The sequence below is a fragment of the Glandiceps talaboti genome, chromosome 1 (genome assembly GCF_964340395.1).
Source record: "Glandiceps talaboti chromosome 1, keGlaTala1.1, whole genome shotgun sequence".
In the NCBI taxonomy this organism is placed as follows: Eukaryota; Metazoa; Hemichordata; class Enteropneusta; family Spengelidae; genus Glandiceps; species Glandiceps talaboti.
This window is the reverse complement of record NC_135549.1, coordinates 26662124-26687679: the sequence shown is the minus strand read 5'-3', so window position 1 is coordinate 26687679 and position 25556 is coordinate 26662124. Positions and strand designations below refer to the sequence as shown.

General features: G+C 35.6%; 1 protein-coding gene across 1 annotated transcript; it reads right to left on the bottom strand.

Annotated features, from left to right (window-relative positions):
* Positions 1-23126: 23126 nt before the first annotated feature.
* Positions 23127-24881, bottom strand: LOC144435151 (N-lysine methyltransferase KMT5A-like). The gene is made up of 3 exons (XM_078123721.1): positions 24794-24881; positions 23987-24183; positions 23127-23261 (listed from the first exon to the last, which is right to left on the bottom strand). The coding sequence occupies exons 1-3, from the start codon at positions 24879-24881 to the stop codon at positions 23127-23129; spliced, it is 420 nt and encodes a 139-aa protein (XP_077979847.1).
* Positions 24882-25556: the final 675 nt, after the last annotated feature.

The following is a 25556-nucleotide window of genomic DNA, read 5'->3' as shown; positions in this document are numbered from 1 at the left end:
AGTTGGATTTTTCATCATTTGGTTGGTTGGTTTGTCGGTTAATTGGTTGGTGGTTGGTTGGTTGATATTTTTTTTTATCTTGATTGGTTTGTTGTCTGCGTTAGTTGGTTGTCTGTTCAAGTTATTTATTATCTTGTTTATAGTTGTTTGGTAAGTTGGTTGGTCCTTTGAGTTTGTTGGTTGGTTTGCTGGTTAGTCGGTTAGTTGGTTTGCTTGTCAAGTTCATTTATTTGTTGGTTGGTTTTGTGGGTCACAAATATTGTTGTACATCAATGGTGCATTGCATTGGATTAGAGGGTGCTGTGACTGTGTACACCATGGGTTGGTCAAAACTCACTGATAACACACAATGTACAATTGCAATTTCATTTTTGGCCTCTGTGATGTGTGGTCTTTTTGTTCACTTCTACCATCTTCAATGAAAAAAATGTTTATTCAAACTGATCGAAATCTAATGTAATGCCTTTGATATCCAGGTATGTTGTCAATCAGGCCAGGCCATACAAATTGAATGGGTAACGATACTGGTGAAATTATAGAAGAGTTAAATGAGCTGATGTGCCCGATTCAGTGTGAAAGAGTTTGTCACATTGCCATCTCTTTCCAATATGTCGCCAATGCCAACTGTCAGTGTATTGAAACAATGTCATATTTCCTATATATATCTGTCTCAATGTTGTTGGCATGAATTTTCATCTGACACACCCAAGATAGCAGGCTTCATGATCGATGAAATTCATATTTATTTCATTGTATCTTTTAATCCCAATTTCATGTTATTTTTTGTCAATGCAATTAGATTTTACATTGAAAAGTGAAAAGTATTGGTCACAATGCAAAGGATGGAGTATGGATCTATCTGCAACATTTTGTAGCGATTTCCTTGTTTCATTTAGCAATGTAGTCATCCATGTGTTGCTCCATGTGAAGTGAAACAAGTATTTCATTAACTGTTTCCCATTGTCCAGCCACAGTTAATGATCAATCTCAAAGTATTAATCATAATTTACATACTGCTCTGCAGACTATTGTTTTTTTATTCACCAATCACTGTGACATTCTTTGTTCATGAGTTGCAAAATGCTGTCTGCAAGGTGAGTTGATTTCACTCTCTGTCCAGCTTTCATTCACAAGATCTCTATTATGTTCATCAGTTATAAACTAACGTCCAAGACAGAACGATAATCTGGAGATAATCAATGTATTGATTAGAATCAGTTTATTGTTTTAACATGACCATGACATGTAAGTCTCTCTCTTTCTACTCAGATAACTCAACAAAATCAGAATGTGCAATAGACACCTGCCAGGATTCAAATATGCTGCAAACTATATAAGGTATTTAGTGCTGATCTTAGTTTCAAAACCTGTACTAATCTTTGTCTAGTTTTTCGTGATCAACACACATTATTTCTATTAGAAACATCTGTTATGCTCTCTACCACAGTTGATTTTGATTATTGTCAGATAGTAAATAAAATAAAATGAAATGAGCTGTCAATGACCAACCAGCCATCAAAATAAAAATGCATACATGAGGTACGTCGCCATTACCTTTTTGTCATGCATCCTCAATGGCACACAGCTGCCAAAATTGGTGTCTACTGCCCATCTGCTCATGAAATGTCCTGAACACATTATTTTTGCATTCACTGATATATAGGTGTTAATGATTGTTGAATTGTAGGCATCAGCATCCCATTGACCAGAGACACTTCAATTGTATGTGAACGACATGTATGCCCAATATTAGCTGCAGTTGCTGCAGAAATACAATCATAGACTTGGATCCATCACCAAATATTGTACAGGAAGAAGGAGTCGAGACTACAATGCACCATTATATCAAAACATGTGTCGCAATCTACCACAAGATGTGAAAATTGTGCAGAAAGAGGAAGAAGTTAAGACTACTAGTTACATTACCAAGAACACTTTGCAATCCACCACAGTATTAATGTTGTACAGGAAGAGGAAGAGGGTCTACAGTTACTATCAGGGTTAGTCACCTTGTCATGGTAAGAATTAATAGTCTGTAACATCTCCAAGTCATTTGGAAGAACTATGTAGCATTTGCGCCAACAACGACATGTATTAAATGAGTTACCTATAGCATAGAGGTGGTCTTTATGAGAAACAGAGGTTGTAAAATGAACATGTGAAGCATGTATTTATTATTTGTCAAAAAAGCCATAACCCATTCACGATTGTTTTGCCAAATATCAAATACAATATCAACAATAATTAGTAAACAATTCAGCCATTGAAAGGAATAGTTAAACTGTTTCCATTGACATGTAGAGTGTATTTGACAAAAAGAAGAATGAAAACTGATTACAGCTCCTGGGTTTGAATATTTGAGATCTCTTTTAAAAGCCATACTAGCTTTACCTGGTATATGATGCTATGGGAAACATGGGTGTTGAGGAATTATTGATTGTAAATTCTGAGAAATTTTATAAATTTTGAAGATTACTGTATCCTTAAACAAGAACAATCTGTCTTTAGATTTTTCTTGGGGTTATTTAGCAAAGCCCTAATCCCCTGCTATGGCCACTGTCTTGTACATTGAATTGACCTGAAGACGAGGGACCTGCGTACACCCATAAAGTTGTGTAGTGCATACATGTGTCTGTGTTTGTGAATAACTTAAAGCTTGAAATCACTGGACCTACTGCTAAAGTTGGTGTATTTGTTTAGGTGTTACTAGGGTGTCAACTTTGGGGAACTTGTTAAAGACAAAGTGACTGTACCATAGATGTTGATAAGGTAACAGAACAACTTAAAGTTAACCCTAGACACATCTTAGTTGGAATGTCTGGTACTTCTAGACTGATAATCCATTTGGTATAATAAAGATGAAAACCTGTTCATTGAAGGATGAGTGCAAATTTAGTGGAAAAATGTGAAACTTGCACCCTAAAATGGCTGACGAGATTTGTGTATTTATTGCAGTGTCCAACGAGACTTAAAGTGCACATTAATGGCTATATTACAAAATGGGGACAAGGGAAACATAACCACCACACTCCTAGCAATATGTTAAATAATTGATGTTGGAGTCAAAAGAAGCGAGATTAATAGGGAACTTGCAAATCCGCCATGTTGAATGTTGCATCATGGGGAATGGGATAATAAATGCTAAATAAATTAGTATTGTAAACAATACTGTTACATTGTTTGTAACCACAAATAATCAATTCATAGTCACCCTGACCTTTATGGAAGGTTTATTTTATTGGTAGCTCCAGATTAGGTATTACGATAACCACACATAATCCCATAGGCCTTTACATCTGAGCATGCTCAGTCTTGATTACAAGTGCGCTGTTTAGTAGTATTCTAAGGTATGTAAACCCCAGCAACAATAAACATGTGACACTGAACTTGACACTCTTACACGAGAAATTCTCGAGTTGTTTTGCCTAAATTTCTTACTGATTATTCAGCGACAACTTCGCGACTACCTACCGGGAGGTAAATTCAATGAAATTGGTAATGTAAACCCCAATCTCCGAAATGAATCAACAACTGTCAGCTCAACCAACATTGTCAGTGAAAGGGACTTTGCCAGTCTAGATAGGCTTCAAAGAGAAAAACCAAATGCTAACACAATTGCACTTGAGGGCATGATATTGTTTTCAACTAATAACACTGTACAATGGCTTGACTCACTTGACGTGGAGAAAAAAGCAAAAGTGATGGAGAATGCAAGAAAGAAAGCACCTGACCACCTGATGAGATACAGAGAGAGGAGAAGCGAGATTAAAGCCAAGCAGATTATTCTTCTTAAACAAAGAAAAGAAGAGAAGATGGCTAAAGAAAGAAAAGCTCTTGAAAAAAGAGAGAAAATAACAAGTGATGTCATGGTGTATGGAGGACTAGGGCGGACAAAGGAAGAAATGGATAGATATCTTCAAGACAAGGATAGTAAACATAGTATGCTTGCTGTCAAGTCACAAATCAAACTGTAACAAAGACCTAATGTCTTTTTCAAAGGATGGAAAGCAATTCGATCTGGAAACATTAACTCAAAATTTGTATCAGCTCATACAAAGTAAAAATACTGTTGAACAAATAGCGCCTTCAGAGGATGCAGAGTTAGGTAGGACGTCTTTCAAGGTCAAGTCAAAGGAGGATCGAGAGAAATATATGGCAGAACACAGAAACCAAATCCTACAGAAGCTGAAAGAAATTGAAAAAAGTCAGAAAGCACATGATCCAAGAACTAAAACTGTGCAGCCTGAAAAAGAACAGAGAAAAAGAAAGGGTGAAGTGAATGTAGGCATGCAAAAGAAGCGAAAAAACAGCAAAGTTGCCACCACAACAGTATCGTCAGACCCTGTACCTGAAACAGAAAATACACATGTACAGATGCATAAGTTTGTGCCAGGAGAAACTGTTGCAGTAGCATTTGATTCATCCTGGTATCCTGGTACTGTAACTACTGTTGAGGGTGAATCAACTGCAACTGTGAACTTCCTTCATCCACTAAATAAGAATTACACCAGTTTTAAATGGCCATCAAATCCAGATGTCTCATCTGTGGAAGCCGTCTTCATCATCGACAGTGGGTTTGATGTTGTACCCAGGGACAGCAGTGGCAGATGTTTCGAAATACCAAGTGCAAAATCAATAACAGTAAAATTCACAGAATACAAAAACAAATATTTTGATTAGGCACGGACAGGTGTATCTCAAATGGCTTGGCTAATCTAAGGATGAATGAACAAATGATTTGTTAGTTTGCATAAACTTCTGACAATTGGCTATTTACGTGATACCTGTGTCAATTTTACAGTGCTCGGATATATTCTTCCCATCTGAAAGTGAACTCATGGTTGAATAATTCCTGTATATATATACCTTAAACTTGTTATATACTTTCGTTCAGCTCCCAATACCAGATGCACATCTGAAAATCAAATAGTTATTAAGTATTTGCACAAAATGTAAAATGACATCAAAGGACCCACCATTGACAAGACTATCTGGTTCTACCTGATTTGAACACAATCATCACATGATTTGTTTGTCATCTGATGCAACTCTCTGGAGGCTCTCTTTGTTTTTGGACTCCAACTTTGTGGGGTGCTTATTATCGCTTGGTATTTATAAAGACAAGTGAATAGTAACATTACTGGGTATGTAATTTTCAATGTAATTGTACCGTACATCAAAACTCCACTTGACCTCAGTAGTGATATTATGAAAGCTTTTATTAGGATAAAATACTGTTTAAATGCAGTAGAATTACTTAACAGTGTGATCAGCTCAAAAGGACCTTCAATTTGATATATCACATGTGCCATTTAATATATTCATTTTGTCATTTCTCGTAAATTGAATACCTAACCCATACAAATCTTCAGTGTATTTATTTGGTAGACTCTGTTGCTCAGTCTCTTTGCGTATGCTTTGGTCACCTCTAGTCTAGGCACCTAACCCTAACCCTAACCTTTCACCATTAACCAAACTAGCAAATTAACCATAATGTTAATCATATCTGTAAAGACTAATACAAACCATCTTTGAGTGATTGTTAAGCTTACGCAAAGAGAAAACACAACTTGTTCTTCCATTTTTAATATAATGATGATTTTTTTTGGATATAATTAATGCTAGTATACGTTTGTATCATGTTATTTTTAATTGTACCGAAAGCTTTGATATAGATTAGAATCCATATGGGTACCAGAATTGTTTACCACCTCTATACATCTTTTATTGGGGAAAGTTATACATTGAGTAGGGGAACAGCTATACTTTACTTTTCTGAGGAAATACTTGTACTACTTTCATGAGGTGAGGGTCAATAATTATACAACTATATGTATATTTTTATAAGGAGATGACTACATTTTACTTTGAATGGGAACAGTTACACTTTTTATTTTGATTAACGAACAGTTACACTTTACTTTAATCATGGAAAATAGTACACTTTGATTGGGGAACAGTTACACTCTACTTTGATTGAAGAACAGTTACACTTTACTTTGATTGAGGAACAGCTACACTTTACTTTGATTGAGGAACAGTTACACTTTACTTTGATTGAGGAACAGTTACACTTTACTTTGAGAAACAGTTACACTTTACTTTGATTGAGGAACAGTTACACTTTACTTTGAATGGGAAAAGTTACACTTTGGGGAACAGATGCACTATTACTTTGAATGGGAACAGTTGCACTTTACTTTGATTGAGGAACAGCTACACTTTACTTTGATTGAGGAATAGTTACACTTTACTTTGATTGAGGAACAGTTACACTTTACTTTGATTTAGGAACAGTTACTCTTTACTTTGATTGAGGAACAGTTACACTTTACTTTGATTGAGAAACAGTTACACTTTACTTTGAGAAACAGTTACATTTTACTTTGAATGGGAACAGTTACACTTTGGGGAACAGATGTACTTTACTTTGATTGGGGAACAGTTACACTTTAGTTTGATTAAGGAACAGTTACACTTTACTTTGATTAAGGAACAGGTGCACTTTACTTTAATTAAGGAACAGTTACACTTTGGGGAAGTTACACTTTACTTTGAAGTACAGTTAGACTTTACTTTGACTTGGGAACATTTGCAATTTACTTTCATTGACGAACAGTTACACTTTACTTTGGTTGAGGAACGGTTGCACTTAACCTTGAGTGGGGAACAGTTACACTTTACTTTGATTGGCGAACAATTACACTTTTAGTTTGCTTGGGGAACATGTACACTTTACTTTGATTAAGGAACAGTTACACTTTACTTTGATTGAAGAACAGTGAGACTTTACTTTGATTGGGGAACATTTACAATTTACTTTCATTGATGAATAGTTACACTTTACTTTGGTTGAGGAACAGTGTTTTTTTACTTTAATTAATGAACTTACAATTTACTTTGATTTTGGAATAAATACATTTTATTTTGATTGGGGAATAGATACAGTTTACTTTAAGGAACAGTTACACTATACGTTGATTGCGGAACAGTTACACTTTACTTTGATTGGGGAACAGTTACACTTTGATTGGGGAATAGTTACACTTTACTTTGATTGAGGAACAGTTACACTTGACTTTGATTGGGAAACATTTACAATTTATTTTGATTCAGGAACAGTTACACTTTATTTTGATTGAGGAAGAGGTACACTTTACTTTGAATAATCATGAGGAACAATTACACTTTATTTTGATTTGGGAACAGTTACACTTTACTTTGATAATAATAATAACTTTATTGCCACATATAAACTTAAAAAGTTTACAATGGAAGTCGGTGTGGTTTCGCAGTCAAAACACAAAAGATACAAAAACTAGGATATAATACAATGACAGACACAAATAAAAAGGCAGTGACTAAAAAATGTTCTGATCTAAAGACCTGCTAAAAACTGTATATCATGCTCTGTTTAGTGTGCGTATGGCCGTGGGGTAGAAACTTTTACTGAAACGATTTGTACGTGATTTAATTGATCTATACCGTGACCCAGAAGGCAGTAATTCAAACATATTGTGTGCAGGGTGAAATTCATCTTTGATTATTGATTTTGATTTCCTCATAGTGCGATCGATAAAGAGTGATTCAAGGGAAGGAAGGTCTGCCCCAATAATTGAAGACGCGGTTTTAACAACACTGTTTAGCTTATCATGGTCTCTACTAGTAATATTGCAATACCAGACAGTGAACGAGAATGTGAGAATACTTTCGACTACTGCACGGTAAAATTTGACCATGATCGTTTTGCTGACACCGAAACTCTTTAGGCGACGGAGAAAGAAAAGACGCTGACGGGCTTTCTTTACGACGTTATCTACATGCATTCCCCACTTAAGATCATCTGAAATAAGTGTACCAAGAAACTTAAACATTTCAACAATCTCGACCTGTTTACCGTGAACCGATAGTGGAATGTGTTCCGTACTGTGTTTTCTAAAGTCTACAATAATTTCCTTGGTCTTGTCAACATTCAATTCTAAGTTATTTTCACCACACCATCCAACCAGCTGACTTACTTGTTCTCGGTATGCACTCTCATTGTTATTCTTTATAAAGCCAGTGACGGTAGTGTCATCTGATTGGGGAACAGCTACACTTCTCTTTGGTTGAGGAACAGTTACACTTTTACTTTGAATGGGAACAGTTACACTTTGAGGAAGAGTTACACTTTACGTTGATTGGGGAATAGTTGCACTTTACTTTGATTGGGGAACAGTTACACTTCGATTGGGAAACAGTTTCACTTTACTTTGATTGGGGAATAGTCACACTTTGATTGAGGAATAGTTGCACTTTACTTTGATTGGGGAACAGTTGCACTTTACTTTGAATGATCATGAGGCACAGTTACACTTTACTTTGATTTGGGAACAGTTACACTTTACTTTGATTGGGGAACAGTTACACTTTACTTTGATTGGGGAACTGCTACACTTCTCTTTGGTTGAGGAACAGTTACACTTTTACCTTGAATGGGAACAGTTACACTTTGGGGAACAGATGTACTTTACTTTGATTGGGGAACAGTTACACTTTAGTTTGATTAAGGAACAGTTACACTTTACTTTGATTAAGGAACAGGTGCACTTTACTTTAATTAAGGAACAGTTACACTTTGGGGAAGTTACACTTTACTTTGAAGTACAGTTAGACTTTACTTTGACTTGGGAACATTTGCAATTTACTTTCATTGACGAACAGTTACACTTTACTTTGGTTGAGGAACGGTTGCACTTAACCTTGAGTGGGGAACAGTTACACTTTACTTTGATTGGCGAACAATTACACTTTTAGTTTGTTTGGGGAACATGTACACTTTACTTTGATTAAGGAACAGTTACACTTTACTTTGATTGAAGAACAGTGAGACTTTACTTTGATTGGGGAACATTTACAATTTACTTTCATTGATGAATAGTTACACTTTACTTTGGTTGAGGAACAGTGTTTTTTTACTTTAATTAATGAACTTACAATTTACTTTGATTTTGGAATAAATACATTTTACTTTGATTGGGGAATAGATACAGTTTACTTTAAGGAACAGTTACACTATACGTTGATTGCGGAACAGTTACACTTTACTTTGATTGGGGAACAGTTACACTTTGATTGGGGAATAGTTACACTTTACTTTGATTGAGGAACAGTTACACTTGACTTTGATTGGGAAACATTTACAATTTATTTTGATTCAGGAACAGTTACACTTTATTTTGATTGAGGAAGAGGTACACTTTACTTTGAATAATCATGAGGAACAATTACACTTTATTTTGATTTGGGAACAGCTACACTTCTCTTTGGTTGAGGAACAGTTACACTTTACTTTGAGGAAGAGTTACACTTTACGTTGATTGGGGAATAGTTGCACTTTACTTTGATTGGGGAACAGTTACACTTCGATTGGGAAACAGTTTCACTTTACTTTGATTGGGGAATAGTCACACTTTGATTGAGGAATAGTTGCACTTTACTTTGATTGGGGAACAGTTGCACTTTACTTTGAATGATCATGAGGCACAATTACACTTTACTTTGATTTGGGAACAGTTACACTTTACTTTGATTGGGGAACAGTTACACTTTACTTTGATTGGGGAACTGCTACACTTCTCTTTGGTTGAGGAACAGTTACACTTTTACCTTGAATGGGAACAGTTACACTTTGGGGAACAGATGTACTTTACTTTGATTGGGGAACAGTTACACTTTAGTTTGATTAAGGAACAGTTACACTTTACTTTGATTAAGGAACAGGTGCACTTTACTTTAATTAAGGAACAGTTACACTTTGGGGAAGTTACACTTTACTTTGAAGTACAGTTAGACTTTACTTTGACTTGGGAACATTTGCAATTTACTTTCATTGACGAACAGTTACACTTTACTTTGGTTGAGGAACGGTTGCACTTAACCTTGAGTGGGGAACAGTTACACTTTACTTTGATTGGCGAACAATTACACTTTTAGTTTGCTTGGGGAACATGTACACTTTACTTTGATTAAGGAACAGTTACACTTTACTTTGATTGAAGAACAGTGAGACTTTACTTTGATTGGGGAACATTTACAATTTACTTTCATTGATGAATAGTTACACTTTACTTTGGTTGAGGAACAGTGTTTTTTTACTTTAATTAATGAACTTACAATTTACTTTGATTTTGGAATAAATACATTTTACTTTGATTGGGGAATAGATACAGTTTACTTTAAGGAACAGTTACACTATACGTTGATTGCGGAACAGTTACACTTTACTTTGATTGGGGAACAGTTACACTTTGATTGGGGAATAGTTACACTTTACTTTGATTGAGGAACAGTTACACTTGACTTTGATTGGGAAACATTTACAATTTATTTTGATTCAGGAACAGTTACACTTTATTTTGATTGAGGAAGAGGTGCACTTTACTTTGAATAATCATGAGGAACAATTACACTTTATTTTGATTTGGGAACAGTTACACTTTACTTTGATTGGGGAACAGCTACACTTCTCTTTGGTTGAGGAACAGTTACACTTTTACTTTGAATGGGAACAGTTACACTTTACTTTGAGGAAGAGTTACACTTTACGTTGATTGGGGAATAGTTGCACTTTACTTTGATTGGGGAACAGTTACACTTCGATTGGGAAACAGTTACACTTTACTTTGATTGGGGAATAGTCACACTTTGATTGAGGAATAGTTGCACTTTACTTTGATTGGGGAACAGTTGCACTTTACTTTGAATGATCATGAGGCACAATTACACTTTACTTTGATTTGGGAACAGTTACACTTTACTTTGATTGGGGAACAGTTACACTTTACTTTGATTGGGGAACTGCTACACTTCTCTTTGGTTGAGGAACAGTTACACTTTTACCTTGATTGGGGAATAGTTACACTTTGATTGACGAATAGTTGCACTTTACTTTGAATGAGGAACAGTTACACTTTACTTTGATTTGGGAACAGTTACACTTTACTTTGATTGGGGAACAGCTACACTTTACTTTGAATGAGGAACAGTTACACTTTACTTTGATTAAGGAACAGTTACACTTTACTTTGATTGATGAAGAGTTACACTTTACGTTGATTGGGGAATAGTTGAACTTTACTTTGATTGGGGAACAGTTGCACTTTACTTTGTGGAACATTTATACTTCCACTTTTGACTGGGGGAACTTTTACACATTACTTTGATTGAGGAACGGTTAACCCTAATTTTGATTAGAGATGTTATTTTACTTTCATTTTGCTAGGGGAATAGTCTCACTTTACTCTGACAGGGAATAGACTGGATGCCAACTTGGTTTCACACTAAACCACGTCTGGTCAAAGTCCCTCAATCAGCACAAAAGGTTGTTCATCCCATTACTGAACCCCAGCTGCTATAGTGATGAACAGTGTATAAGTAGTACCCAAAGCTGCTAAATATATCATTACATAACTGCCCGAATAACCACTACCTTTATGAGGGCTGTGTTATTGGTTAGAATTTTGTGATTCATTAAATATAAAGGTGTGATGTTAATGACTGTTTGGGTGGGTGTGTATGAATTTTAAATTACATTAAATTGCAACTCGTGCATCTCAGGACTTGTAGTGTAACAACTTTGACTATACTGTGAGTTGTGATGTAAATATTAACGATTGTGTCGATTCTGTCTAGGAACTAGACTAACCAGGGAACAGTTGCACTTTACTTTGCTTTTGGAACTGTTACTCTGTAATTTGATTGGGGTACAGTTGTACTTTACTTTGATAGGGGGACAGTTTTACTTTAGTTGATTGGAGAACAGTTACATTTTATTTTGATTTGTGAACACTTATACTTTACTTTGATTGGTAAAAGTCATGCTTTATTTTGATGCGAGAAGAGTTACAATTTACTTTGCTCTGAGAACAGTTATACTTTACTTTGATTGCGAGCCTTTACACTCTATTTTCATAAGGGAAAAGCTGTACATTACTTTTAAAACTTGTGTGTTAAATGGTAAATTGTGGCAATACGGCAATTTTTTATATTTTTCTCCATTGCATTGTCCATAATTGCTCCCGGTGCACTATATATTACCAAATGTTAATTTTGTGCCAAACAAACCAAAGTGGTTTTAGCAGTGTATTATTACTACACTATACTTGCTACCATTACCACAGCAATATTTGAGTAGATTATGTGATATGATGTGAAACATGATCATCTCGCATGTATGGAGATTTTTTGTACAAACAATTATTTGTAAAATAAAACTTCTTTTAGTAATTTCCCGATGTATTTCCTTTTGTAAATAGTTTTGCCTGGTTTCCATGGCAACCCATATATATATATATATATATATATATATTTCTATTGTGTGCACTCTATATATATATATTTCTATTGTGTGCACTCTATATAAACAGCACACCCAGAGTAGAAAACAGTTGTCTGATGATCGCACAATGCGTGAAACTCCGAGTTACAAGAAGTAGGAGTCATCATTGTTGACGAGATTTCTATGCTAAGTGCAAGAATTTTTAACATGATATCAATCATTTCACAACACTGTCGCGGAAATAGTCAACCCTTTGGTGGAATTCAAATAATTGGAGTAGGTGATTTCTATCAATTGCCACCAGTTCCTGACTATGTCGACCCAGGTCACTATGCTTTCCCTGCTCAACTTGGGCACCCACATTCGAACACTCAGTGCTTCTAAAGACCATATACAGACAGCAGAGTCAAGATCGTTTACTCCAAACTTTGAATTCCATAAGAATTGGCCAGTGTGATACAGAAAATGAACAGTTCCTGAAAACATTAGCGAGGCCATTACCAAACCAACAAACACCTTTACCAACACATATTTGCTTCACAAATATAGATGTGGATTTCCACAATATGTGTGAACTGGATCGTTTAACTGGTCAGTGCCATGTATTCAAGGCAGGGTGACAGAAGAGAAGTGGATAAATGTTGTATTGCTCAGAAGACCCTTCAAGTCAAAGACGGAGCACCTGTTATGCTTCTATATAACATATCAAAAGACTTACACAATGGTTCCATTTCGGGGGGGGGGGGGGCAGTGTTTGTTCGTTGGTTTGTTGTCGTTTATTCATGTATGTATCTACTCATGTGTCGGGTAGTTTGTTTGTTTATTTTACTTGGTTTTTGTGTTTTTTGGTTTACTTGTTTGTTTGTATTTGTAAACAAAACTAACTGAGCCTGAGCACCCTGTGGTATTAGTGAGATACATCCATGCTGTGACAGAGACCTCTGAGCTCTTCTGAGCATGGATGTATTAGTGCTAATACATCTATGGTCTGAGAAGTCAACTCTACCTCCTGACTTCGTTCGTCCTATATGCTGCGTGTAGACGCGTTCCGTCCTGAAAGCCTCCTGACCTCGGAAGTAGATCTACGAGCATGTCAGGTACGTTATCAGCTGTTAGAATGTGTTTTTTACGTTTTCATACTACGGAAAGGATGTGTTATGACTGAAAATTTCGTTCAGGTCAGACATGATATATATTTTTGAGCATATTTCAATTCTCTGTTGTGTAAGATTTACCATAGGTGCAAAATATAATGGTAACTCGATAACATTAATGCGTTTTGTCTTGATTTTTCGAACGTTGTGTGTGTTCGTTATTATTTGTCAAGTTGGCGCGAAATCGTGACGACGTAAACGGACATTTATTAATATAAGTTCGTAAATTTATGAATTTTTTCGTCCATGGGTTTTAATGATGTACATATGAACAAGTTAAAAAAATAATTTCTCCTAAAATGTATGTGTGTGCTTTGTTGTAAATGAGTTAAACAACACTTCATACGATTATTGATTTCCAAAATTGTGTAGAAATTGTAACTTGGTTGCACATTTGGAACTATTTATAAACTCCTATTTGTTGTGTGTAGGATATGTCAAATAAATATGGCAGCTAATTTTGGAAGAGAGTTTTGGACAGACGATGAAACAGCTGCGCTCATTGCTTTATGGGGCGATGCCGTTATACAGGAGGAATTGGAGAATAGTCCTCGTACCAAAGGAACTTTTGAACGTATCTCCAGTCTATTGAAAGAGAGGCACGACATAAATAGAACCGGCGACCAATGTTCGGCGAAAATAAGGCATCGTAAAGAGTCATACAAACGCTTTAAAGATGTTCTTAGGAAGTCTGGGAGTGGTCGCCCCGATAAATGGCCTAAATTTTTAGAGGCCATTGACGCGATATGGTGTAAGAGGCCACAGACAGACCCAATCCATGTCATTGACACTAGTGCCAATGCTCGTTCTGACAAAAACAGCAACAACAACAACGGCAGCAGCAGTAGTAGTAATAATGGTACTAGTAATACTGATGGTGAAGAAGAAGCTGAACAGCCGCCCATGCAAACAGGTATCATTTTTTTATCATTTCGTCTTTACCCTATGGAATATTTTCTCTTGTTACGTCCACAAGATATTATTGGCCATTTCTACAATGCCCTATTTTTTTAATGTTCCGCAAATTAACTTTTAGCTTTAGGGCCTTAGTAGGGATGACAAAGGGGTATTTATTTATTTTTTAAATTATGATATGAAACAGCATACTGTGAATTCTCACGAAAATAATGGATGAGGAAACTGACACCAACATAGGAAGACAATACATAGAACTGTTCTTCCAATCTGAAATGGCTGTATATCTGATAGGAAGAAATAAACAACACAGAGACCTTTTGGAAAACAATGGAAACCCTAAACTAGACACTCACACATGAAAAAAAAATAAAATAGACTAAAAATTCTACCTACACATGTACTCCACCTATGCTAAAATTTGATAATTGGAACCACACAATTTTTTTATTAGGTGTTACGTTTGATTTTCTTGAAACTAAAAATCGTTACCATCCCAATCTCCGTCCTCGCCTTCATCCCAATCATGTTCCCTCTCAAACACACATTCTTCTGGTAAATTATATTCTTCTTCAAACTGTACAAGAGTTTCTAGCTCATCAATAATGTCAAGTATTTCTTCACCCTCTGTTAACGCGATGTCATCCACTTCCATATCATTCTCTCCCCTATGTGTATATTCCTTGCTTTCACATCTGTATTATTTGAACTAATTTCACTGCAAATAAAACACAAGGTTACTTTTCGTTTTCTGCCGTCCGGCTTATCAGAATTTCTCGTATGCTCTATCAATTTGTCTGACACATTTTGGACAGAGACAGCATGTTTCATCAATACCATAGGTTTCAAACAACCAGTTAAGAAATTCAGTGGACTTTGTGACCTTATGATACCAACGAGATGCTTTGTCAACACCACATTTTGAACAGGGGCCACAATCTTTACCTGGGTGAGCTTGTTCTGACAGTAACACCACCACCATGGCCACTAATATTGACAGAAATATCACAAAATGGAGGAACCTCAATAGTGTCTGTGTCATACAGTGGCTTTCTTTGGCAGAAGAGCCTAAACTGTCCTTTCTGTAACCCCAAATGTGATCGAACAGATGAGTGAATACTTCTTGATTTCCTATCAATGATTTTTATTTTTTCTCTTTTGTCTCCTACTATTATGTACAGCTCTATCATTTCCATAGAACGGCATTTTTCACGCTTCGTTATCTTTTTCAACCATACCTCATACACCTTTTATTATTGCTAATAAAACGAATCAACTCAGTGTTGCAGCTTATGTTGAATGATAGCTATTTGTATTGACCCATTTCCGCCTATAGATCTAATTTTCCTCCAACATTTCTTGTGACATTTTATCACATGGATTTCACAACATGTTTTCATGTTTTGTTTTCGCATAACTGTCATGTTGTCTATGTATTGAATAAATTTTGAATGAAATATTTTCACATACTGAACAAACGCCCCTTTTCAAGCTTCAAATTAACTTTCATAGCCTTACGTTTAGACAGTTCAAATAGTCTAATTTTTGACATATTAGATATGATACTCAATTTCGATTCCTTGGTATGTCACTAGATATGCAAGCTGTGCATTGTTTATAAATGACACGTATTTTATTGACAACCTTGCTTTTGGGTGACCATAGACCCGTAGGGTCTATGGGGTGACAGAACAGTTGAGTGTTTTAAGAGGATCATATTTAAAGAGTACAACACTCAAAAATTACAATAGCAATAAAGTAAATGACCCTAGAAGACACTCTAGACAAACAGTTCAACACATATTTACACCTCAGATAAAGTTCAGTCAGGAAGCAAACTTCTCCACATCCACACTAATATGGCGAATGACTCGGAAAGCCTCCTTCAACCAACCAACCATCAGCTACTGTGTACCTGCAAGACGAAACAATTTTGTGTGTGAAGTTGGTCTGAAATTAATTACGAAATGCTTGTATATAATATTATTGTTAGAGCTGAGTCAAATCTAGTTTCAAAGGCCGAAACGGAATATATCAGAAACTTAATTTGCCGTAACGGTTGTTCCTTCTACAGCTACAATGACACGCGTGTACGCGTATAGCTCACCGTGTGCTCTTGGCGTGGCAACACGCGTACTCAGTGATTCAAAAGGATGGTCGCCATGCCATGATGATGGAAACATCGATTCACGGTCAAATTTAAATGTCTGTAAGTTTATATCAAGACCTTGAGCCAAACAGAAATTACGTCTCAACGTTTCTCAGATCATGATAAATCGATAGCAGGACTTACAAATATCATTGCATCAGTGCGGCATCGCTAAACTTGTAACAATATTTGATCGCTAAAAACCCATAGCATCGTCAAAATGACAGTTTCACTACATAGAAATTCTTGAAAAATTACATGCGAATACTTACCCACAAGGCGATTCAATATCACCATAAATTAGGTATGGTGGCGTTAACGACGACGATAATATGAAGCGACGAAAATTTCCGTGAAAACCCACTAACGGTCACTGTCCAACTAGAGGGCGCTGTCTGAATTCAAATATTATCCTCATAAATATATGCTAATTAGCTACCCTCCGTTCAAGCTGTGTACTTCAAGCTAGTTGTACGGCTTGACCAACTTGGCCAATCAGAGGCCTTGATTTCGATTGCTTATATGGAAGCACAGCACACCCTTTCTTTGGGCTGTGACCGATATTTCTACTAAACAAAAGAATTCTAAATTTGCATGAAACAAATTACTCTCAGCAGTCAATTTGCATGCAACAAATTACACAAAATTGTGAAACATTTTAACAACACAGTTTATTTCCGCCCAAACATTGCAAGTACATATTTATGGGAACACATTTTCAATGAGAACAATTAAACATCGAATGAAATCGTGATTTTTGTTTACCGGAACGTTCCAGACATACAGCAACCGCTGACTCTAAAGATGCAACTGGGTAATATGTGTACATGCACGGTCCGTCAACGTGTCAATCTGGCGTTCCCGCCATGACTTTCACTCGGTGTAAAGTGATGCGATCCAGTTTGTGGCTTTGTTTGTTCGCTGTCGTACTTTCTCGTCCAGCCAGGCTCTTCTTAAACTGCGAATTCGGAAAATGGTGTTGAAAATCTGTCGTTTGATGTGACTGAAGGATTGCACAGTGATTTTTTTCGTAGTGAATCTAGTTGCGATAATCGCCCCAATCGATTTTAAGATCGAATGAAGCTTCGTCTGAATCCATGTTTCCAAAAAAATAAATTCCGGGAAATGTCGAGAATAAAAAGGCGCACAAGCGAACCGGGACACTTGAAAAATTTGTAGCAAAAATGTCACTTTTGGATAAAAAATTCAAAAGATCCGTAAATCAAATCTGAAGTGTGTGCGAGTGTGTGTAATATTTCAAGATACATTTACATTTGATGTACAAAGCTATTTAATATTATGAACAACATCTTTCTGAAATAATTCACAAATACATTCCCCAGGTTGCTGAAGAACATTAGTAAATAGTTCTTGTTACATGACCTAGGGTTCCAATTACTTATGGGTAACGTGTCACCCTTCGGCCCTCGATACCAGTATGCGATTATAGATAAAACGTAGGGGGAAAAAGGCGCGAGCGACTGTTGACAGTCTAACAAAGCCTGTCAACTTGAACAGATGAAACATTGCTCGCAAGTAATTCGAACCCTTGAATATGCAATACGAACTATTCATTACTAAATTGTTAAAAAATATTTACGTTTCATTACCTGAAATTATCAACATCACTGAATCAGACTTTTAGTGTGCATGATAAGAGTATAATTTAATTTGATGTAATTTTTGAAATTAAATATATGTATTATTTATGATAATTTATGAAGATTGGGTACTTGTAAATATAGAAAGTATTAAAGCTGTACACCTTAGTATGTACATAAATTGTATAAATGACACTGATTTTCATCATTCCAAATATTTAAAAAATCATTTGAATTGTCAATATTTACAAGTAATAATTTGTACCAGTCAATTCATATTAGATGTCAAACAGTGTCACCATATTGTCATCTTTGTCTGCTACATGTACATGTTTGAATAGTTTACACATCCACATAGTGTTAAAGTTACAAGCTTTTATATTGCACTGTCTAATGTAACGAATGTGTGACTTAAGAAATCGTTGGTTGAAAAATTCAAATGGTTATATACAAGGAACCTGTCCTATCACAAGTCTTCTTTGAGTTGTGACAGTTCAGTTGTCAAGATATCTATCATCATGCAAGTATCTCTTTTGACTGAAACTTATAAAAGTTTACTGGGAAAGGTTGTAAAAATAGCAATGTATGAATGTCAAGCAAAAAGATGTTTACTCTAAAAATTAGTCCTAGCCCTGAAGAACTATATCTCTGTGCACATTAAAATGTAAATGTAATATCTCACCATTGTATTTTCTTTTTTATCTACAAATACAATCACTGAGTCTGGTATCACTGATTCATTCTTCAAGTAGTTTTGGAGTAATGAATCTGTTGTAAAAATCTATTAGCTTGACCTTCATAGATTGTCACATTTCTGGATCAGAATGTATAGAACATATCAATGAACACCGAGAGACAAATCAGACGAAAAGAGATTCTACAGTCCGTCGTAAAACCAGAAACTAGTGCACATTTGAAATCGCTCTGCAATATGGTCGCACGGCATGTATTAAATGAAACAACGCCCCCTAATGACACAAAACAGTTAACAGCCATGTGTAAATCTCACAATAAGTTGGTGGCGTCAGAACAATTTCACAATGCAGTCAACAGACTTCTCGGATATCAGCCAAATAAGAGACGAACACGGTGCTATCACATAAGTCGCAAGTGAAATAAATTGCCTTCTCACAATGTTGTGAGTGTCGCCTCAAACCACTGTGGTGGTAATGCCTGTTGTGGGAGAGACACATGCTAGATTAAATTATTCCGATACGTGTTGCCAAATATTATTGCAATAAGTGAACACTGCTTCCATCACGGCCATCAATTGTAGAATGAGATATGTGTTTCGGCAATGCCCAAAGTTTAATCTCTCCTATAAATGATGGAAATGGGATTTATGTTAATGAGTGCATGATGTTGTGGAATGTAATATTTATGTCTTGTTTGTTGTAGTAATTGAGGACATGTGATGACACCTCGCGATCGTTTCTTTTGTGTGTGACCATATAGTGAGCCCATCGTCTGTTGTTCTGCTGTGGTTGATGGGGATTTTAATGTTGGTGGTCTTGTGTAGGCTGTTGTATTAGTGGATATTGTTGTATGTAGTGAGTCGTGTTGCCTTTAAATGCTTGTGATATGTATTGTTCACTGTCTTTTGTGGTGTTCATGTCGATGGTGTCATCGGTGTCCACATCTTTGTCATTTTGTTTGGATTGGTTTCTTATCCTGTGTTGTGTTGGAGTAAGAATGGCTTCATTAAAGCTTTTACTAAGCTCTGTTACTTTGGCAAGTAGTAATGGAAGACAGACAGTACACTTGCCTTCTGATGATTGTAAACAATTCACATGACAACTATGACCACAGGGAAGAACTTTGATGGTATCTCCCTGATCATTACATGATTTGAAATCACATACTTTATGTTATATTGATGATTCCAAAACTGAAAGCAAGGGGTGCGCATTTACTAGTTAGGTCTGATTTGAATCTTGGTAGTTGGTATTTTAGTATGCTTTTTTTATTCCAGTAGTGAAGACTTCCAGTGTTCTGTGCAACCTTCGCAAAGAGTCGTACAATATACTCGGCTTCAATGAGAGTGTAGTCAAGATGCCATTTTTAAAACTTAAGCATGTATTTTTCAAAATGCATTCCTATCTTTGAAAAAGTCCCTCCTGCACATGTTAAAGGACCACATGCCCACATTAAATGACACATATACACTTTATTTTCTAACTGAACACAATGTTAGTCCAAAGTTAAAGCCCCAGTAGCACCGATTTTTAACCATTGTTTTCAGTATTTTAGTTTTGTGTATAAACTCCAGTTTCCGGTTGTACTTCCTGAAGCATGATGAAATGCACACACTTTAGAATCTCAACATAGCCCATATGAGAAATGACTATTGTTATAGTTGACAAATGAATTCAAGTCTGGACTAAAATTCAATTTTCAACAATAATATTGCTGATTGTACACATAACAGCTGTTTTGAGAAGCTACCAAATACTTGGCATTTTATTGTACTTTGGGGAGTCGAACAAGAAATTGTAGTTGAAACAAGGAACAAAAAATATTGTAAAAATAGCCAAAAATCAGCGTTACCATGGCTTTAAGCTGAGTGTGCTCAGCTTTTAAAACAAATAAAATGTCTTTGATTTCCCGATGTCAAAGTAGTCTTTTGGTGAGTACCATACACTTGTTGAAATGTACATCCAAATTCATTTCAAAACATCTGAATTCAACAACAGCTACAAAACATGACTTATTCTTAGAAGGAATGCTTCACATTTTTGGTATTGGGAAGTTTTTTAATTCAACAATGTCAACAGAATTGAAATTTATCAAATTTTGACAACAATGGAAAAAATCAAGAATTCCAATTACACATCTGATAAACAGCCTAACTTTTTTTACTTTTAACCAGTAACTACAACATCTTGTTTGAAATTTATAGGTGACAAAAACTTCCAAAATTCACAACACTTTATCAAAAAACAGCTGCAGCTTAAAACTGACCAATTTTTTTTTTCAACTTTTCATTGGTAATCTTTAACATTTGAATGATACTGGTATTCAAAACATTAGAAATTCATTTCTTGATATTTAAATTCATTATCAATATCAAAAGTACAATCTTGCTAATTTCAACACAATTTTAAACTTTATATTGAGAAAATGGTAAGTTGAGTTTTTACATCTCTTTAAAAAGACTGATATGGTAGTTACAAAACTTGTCATTATAAATTCATTGGTGACTAAAACATGTGAAGATCATAACGGTTTATCAACAACAGCTAAAACACACTTTATTACATTTTAAATACCCATCATGACATTTCTTTAATTTAGTTTTCACTCACATTTCTATTACCTGCTATTTTAAAGTCACTGGTATTCAAATTCATTTTTTGATATTTAAATTCATTATCAATATCAAAAGTACAATGTTGCTAATTTCAACACAATTTTAACACATTTCAATTGTAAAAATCTTTAGTAATAGAAAATTATGAGAAGCAGTTCAAAACAGGAACAAAGTGATGGCAGATGACTGACAATAATGGACAATCATCGATTTAATAAGCTTTGAAATGTTGAGGGCCGAGCAAAGTTATCCAGTTTACAGCTTTTCCTTCTCCAGAAGTTTTTTTCTCCTGATCTTCTCATTATTAACTTTTTCTTTTACTCTCACCCAGGTGGTGTGAATTTGTGGATTTTCTCTAGAAACTTCATGCATGCATCTTTACCTGTAAAATAAAAGCGATAGTCATTAATCGCACATAAATCTAACAGCATCAGATTTCATTAACAAAGATCTGAATAGAAAAGGGAAACTAAGCCATTAATCAAATCTGTTGACTTATGATATGACACGGTAATTCCTCTAGTTGGACTTCAGCAAAATAATGTCTAAACCATGTAGTTGGAAGGCAAATCATGAAATTAATCATAGGTCTACATCCCTCTGAGACTATCATTTCCAGTCTTGGGACTACCATTTTCTCAATATAAAGTTTCAAATTATCAACAACATATTAAGGCATGCATCATAAAACAGGAGAGTTTGCTATTATTTACTGTACCCAATAGATAATAACATTGAAGTTGTACCTCATCGTGCAACAATCATTATACAAACAGGCTCTTCCAAACCTCATTGCAACTATTTCTGGTTTAATGCCCGGACGTTCATCTTGACCTTACAAAACACTGGGTCCAACATTGAATCCAAGGTCTACATTACATCAAAATATCCTTTGTCAAAAGTAATTTCTTCTTCAAATCTCAACATTGGATCTTAAGGTGCAGGCAAATCACTGGAAATCCAATGTGAAAAGTACTCAATTGTTCTCATTTCATCTTCTTTTGTCCATCGTTTTCTTTGTGCAGGTCGTGAAAGTGGGGGTTGTTCTGAAACAAAAGTTCCAATGACTTTAATTGATGCTAATATTTACAATAGTGTAAACCTTTGCCTCAATACACAGGGTTTCAAAACATTTTATGTATGTGTATTTGTGTTAGGTGACATGGCATCTGACAGACACAGCTTTCACCTCCGTGCCTTTGCATGGGGCCATTTTTTATACAGCCTGACTTGGTGCCAGTGAGGTCAAGTGTTGACATAGGTGGATGTATGATGATGCTATAGGCAACCAGTATGTTTACCATTTTGGTGTATGCTGCATGTACATGACCTATAAACACTGTTGGCACAATATCTCATGAGCAAGAGAGTGGGAGTTGACATAAGAGAGAGTATTGAAGAAAGGAGAACCTCATAAAAAGGACTATTTCACTATCCTGAAGTGCAAAGCATTGCTGATATTGCTTATACAATTCAACTTTACAAATCGATAAATCACTATGTGATGTCAGTATACAATCCATTAGAACTCTAGAGAACTATCACTTCAGCTGAGATATTGACTCCATTTTACATCCTTAGTTGTGACTCAATTTCTCAGAAATGATAGAAACAACCCAAAAGAGTTCAACAAAATAATTTAAAATACATGTCATCCTCAAAAAAAAGATACTCAAATTTAAAGGCATAGCTGTCCATCACTTGCATGCTTGGTAGACATAACATCTGTAAGGGCTTTCTTCTCATCCCTTCTCTGGTTACCATCTTTCCTATCTGACCATGTTTGTCCAAAAACTAATGTTGGACTTGGTACCTGTAACAATATATAGATCAAAATAAATGTTTTGATTATGGATGCCAAACAATTAGTCTAAGAGGAAATACTATAATCAGTGTTTTATTTAAGGACGATAAGCTGGTAAATTTTACCAGGGTTCCCTGGGACTATGACGCCTATATTCAAGCTAATCTTCAGAGTATTAATTACCACAGTCACAAATGAAGTTACCTACGTTCCCCAACCTTAGAAAAAACACTGATAACCATATTGATATCACACAGTAACAGGGAAATTTCACAACATGTACATGCTGCATGATAACAATTCATTAAAAATGATCATTTAGGGGGGGGGGACATGTTTATAACTTTGACTTGTGTTGACACTTAAAAATGTATATAAACACATTGTCACAGCAACTCAGTAACAAGGGCCACATGTATATAACCTACACACAGACATATGAAAGGGCCATTTCAAAATGTATTTACATGACTGCACAAAACAATGTCATGTTGTCGCTTAAGGTGGTCAGAAACTTGGATTCAGGAAAAAAAGTATTGGTACATTCAGGAAACAAATTAACATAGGAGATGTTGACTCCATTTCACATCTTTAATTGTGACTGAATTTCTCAGAAATGATGGAAACAACCAAAAAGAGTTCAACAAAACCATTAAAAACATGTCAAGGTACATGACTGTGTAATCAGTAGAATCAGCCATTACACTTCTTTCATGTGACTTGTTTGTACTTACCTTAGTTTCCCAGGGCAATTGTTTGGGCCCATAGTCATATAAAATTTCCTTGTCTACATCAATGTTCCTTAGGGCAAACAGAGCAAGGAATGGTCTGCCATGTACTTCAATTACCCTCATTTTAACATTTGCTTCTTTTCTATCATGATTGACAAGTCGGCCAAGTTGTGGACCTGGGTGGCTTTGTGGCATCAATACTGGAAGAAAGATGACATGATCAGTAATGTTACAATATAGTTTCTCCCTGTTACTTTGGCCTAAATCTGTTTGTTTTAGGAATACATTTAACCACAGAACATGACATCTTTCTCAAGAACTAAGAAAAAAGTTTGCACATGGGTAGGAATTGTGAAGAAAATTACTAGTATATCATAAAAAAATTGCATCTCAGATCTGTATGGCTTCTTTGTATAGAAGAAGAACAATTGATGCAGGACTGACAAGAGACAAAAAAATTGCTGTCACTGTGACTGAAAAATAAAATTGCTGACATACCCATTTCTTCCATCCTCCACCCCCGAAATCAAATGGTTCTCCCCTTATTGTGTAAAAATAAGTGTGAACAAATCCAGAGAGAGAGAAAAAAAAACATTTTACACATCACAATAGCTGTTCATGCACAAGGAAATTGATATGAGTCTCACTATGATACAAAACTGTACACAAGTAATAGCTGAAGGCTTCACTTTATACAAATAGAATTGTAAAAATATACTGGATGAACTGTATCAACTTACCACCATCTTCTACTATTATAAGTAAAAAAGTACCGAAAAACACTGGGCACCTCTTCCTCCCTCTTATTACCAGTTTTTGCTGTGGCTGTGATGAGCTCTCCTGGATATTGCAGCAGAAATTCTCCCTGTGAAATTGCCTTGTCGTAAATACACCCCATCCTGTAAAATACATTGTTCATTTTACACACACATATATATACATGCCATATTAAACAATTCCTTCAAATTGTGGTTTTGGGAGGGAATGAAGGCACATATGTACAGGGGTTATCTTTACAGTGACAAAACAGATGTTCAGCTTTCCTCGCACGAGTTGATTACATGTAACTCCAACGCACACAGTCGCGAACATCTACAGACTGCACCGAGGAACGTTTGCGAAGTTCCAGGTAAATTTGACAAACAATTTTAATTCATTATCGCTTACTTGTGCATGTGTGAATTTCACTCGTAATGAAAATAAATAATCGTGAAAAATTACACATGCTCGTAGTATTGACGGTAACATAAATGGTGACTCATGAAAACAACACATACATGTATGCACATACCCAAAAAGTTTACAAACAATAAGATACAGAACACTAATTTACAAACACACAAAAAATCAACAATGCACTTCTTTTTCATTTAAAAGCCACACATGATTTATTTAACTGAACAGGTGCATTTGTGTTTCTCAGACCAGAATAATGAATGACAAATAGATCTAAGCAGCGTTGTGGCCTAGCTCTGCGTTGGAGGCACGGAAGGTAGAGGGACGGTAACATCGTTACGTACATACCCGTAGCATAGCCCGGCCGGCCCAGCCGTAGACTTGATCGATCACGATC

What these genes read in the sequence shown, in the direction of transcription:
- LOC144435151 (XM_078123721.1), bottom strand. Translation starts at nt 24,881, where the DNA reads ATGGGGTGTATTTACGACAAGGCAATTTCACAGGGAGAATTTCTGCTG. An exon ending in CACAGCCACAGCAAAAACTG is followed by an intron (nt 24,184 to 24,793) that starts GTAATAAGAGGG and finishes TCTTTCTTCCAG; the next exon opens with TATTGATGCCACAAAGCCAC. An exon ending in AATTGCCCTGGGAAACTAAG is followed by an intron (nt 23,262 to 23,986) that starts GTAAGTACAAAC and finishes ATATTGTTACAG; the next exon opens with GTACCAAGTCCAACATTAGT.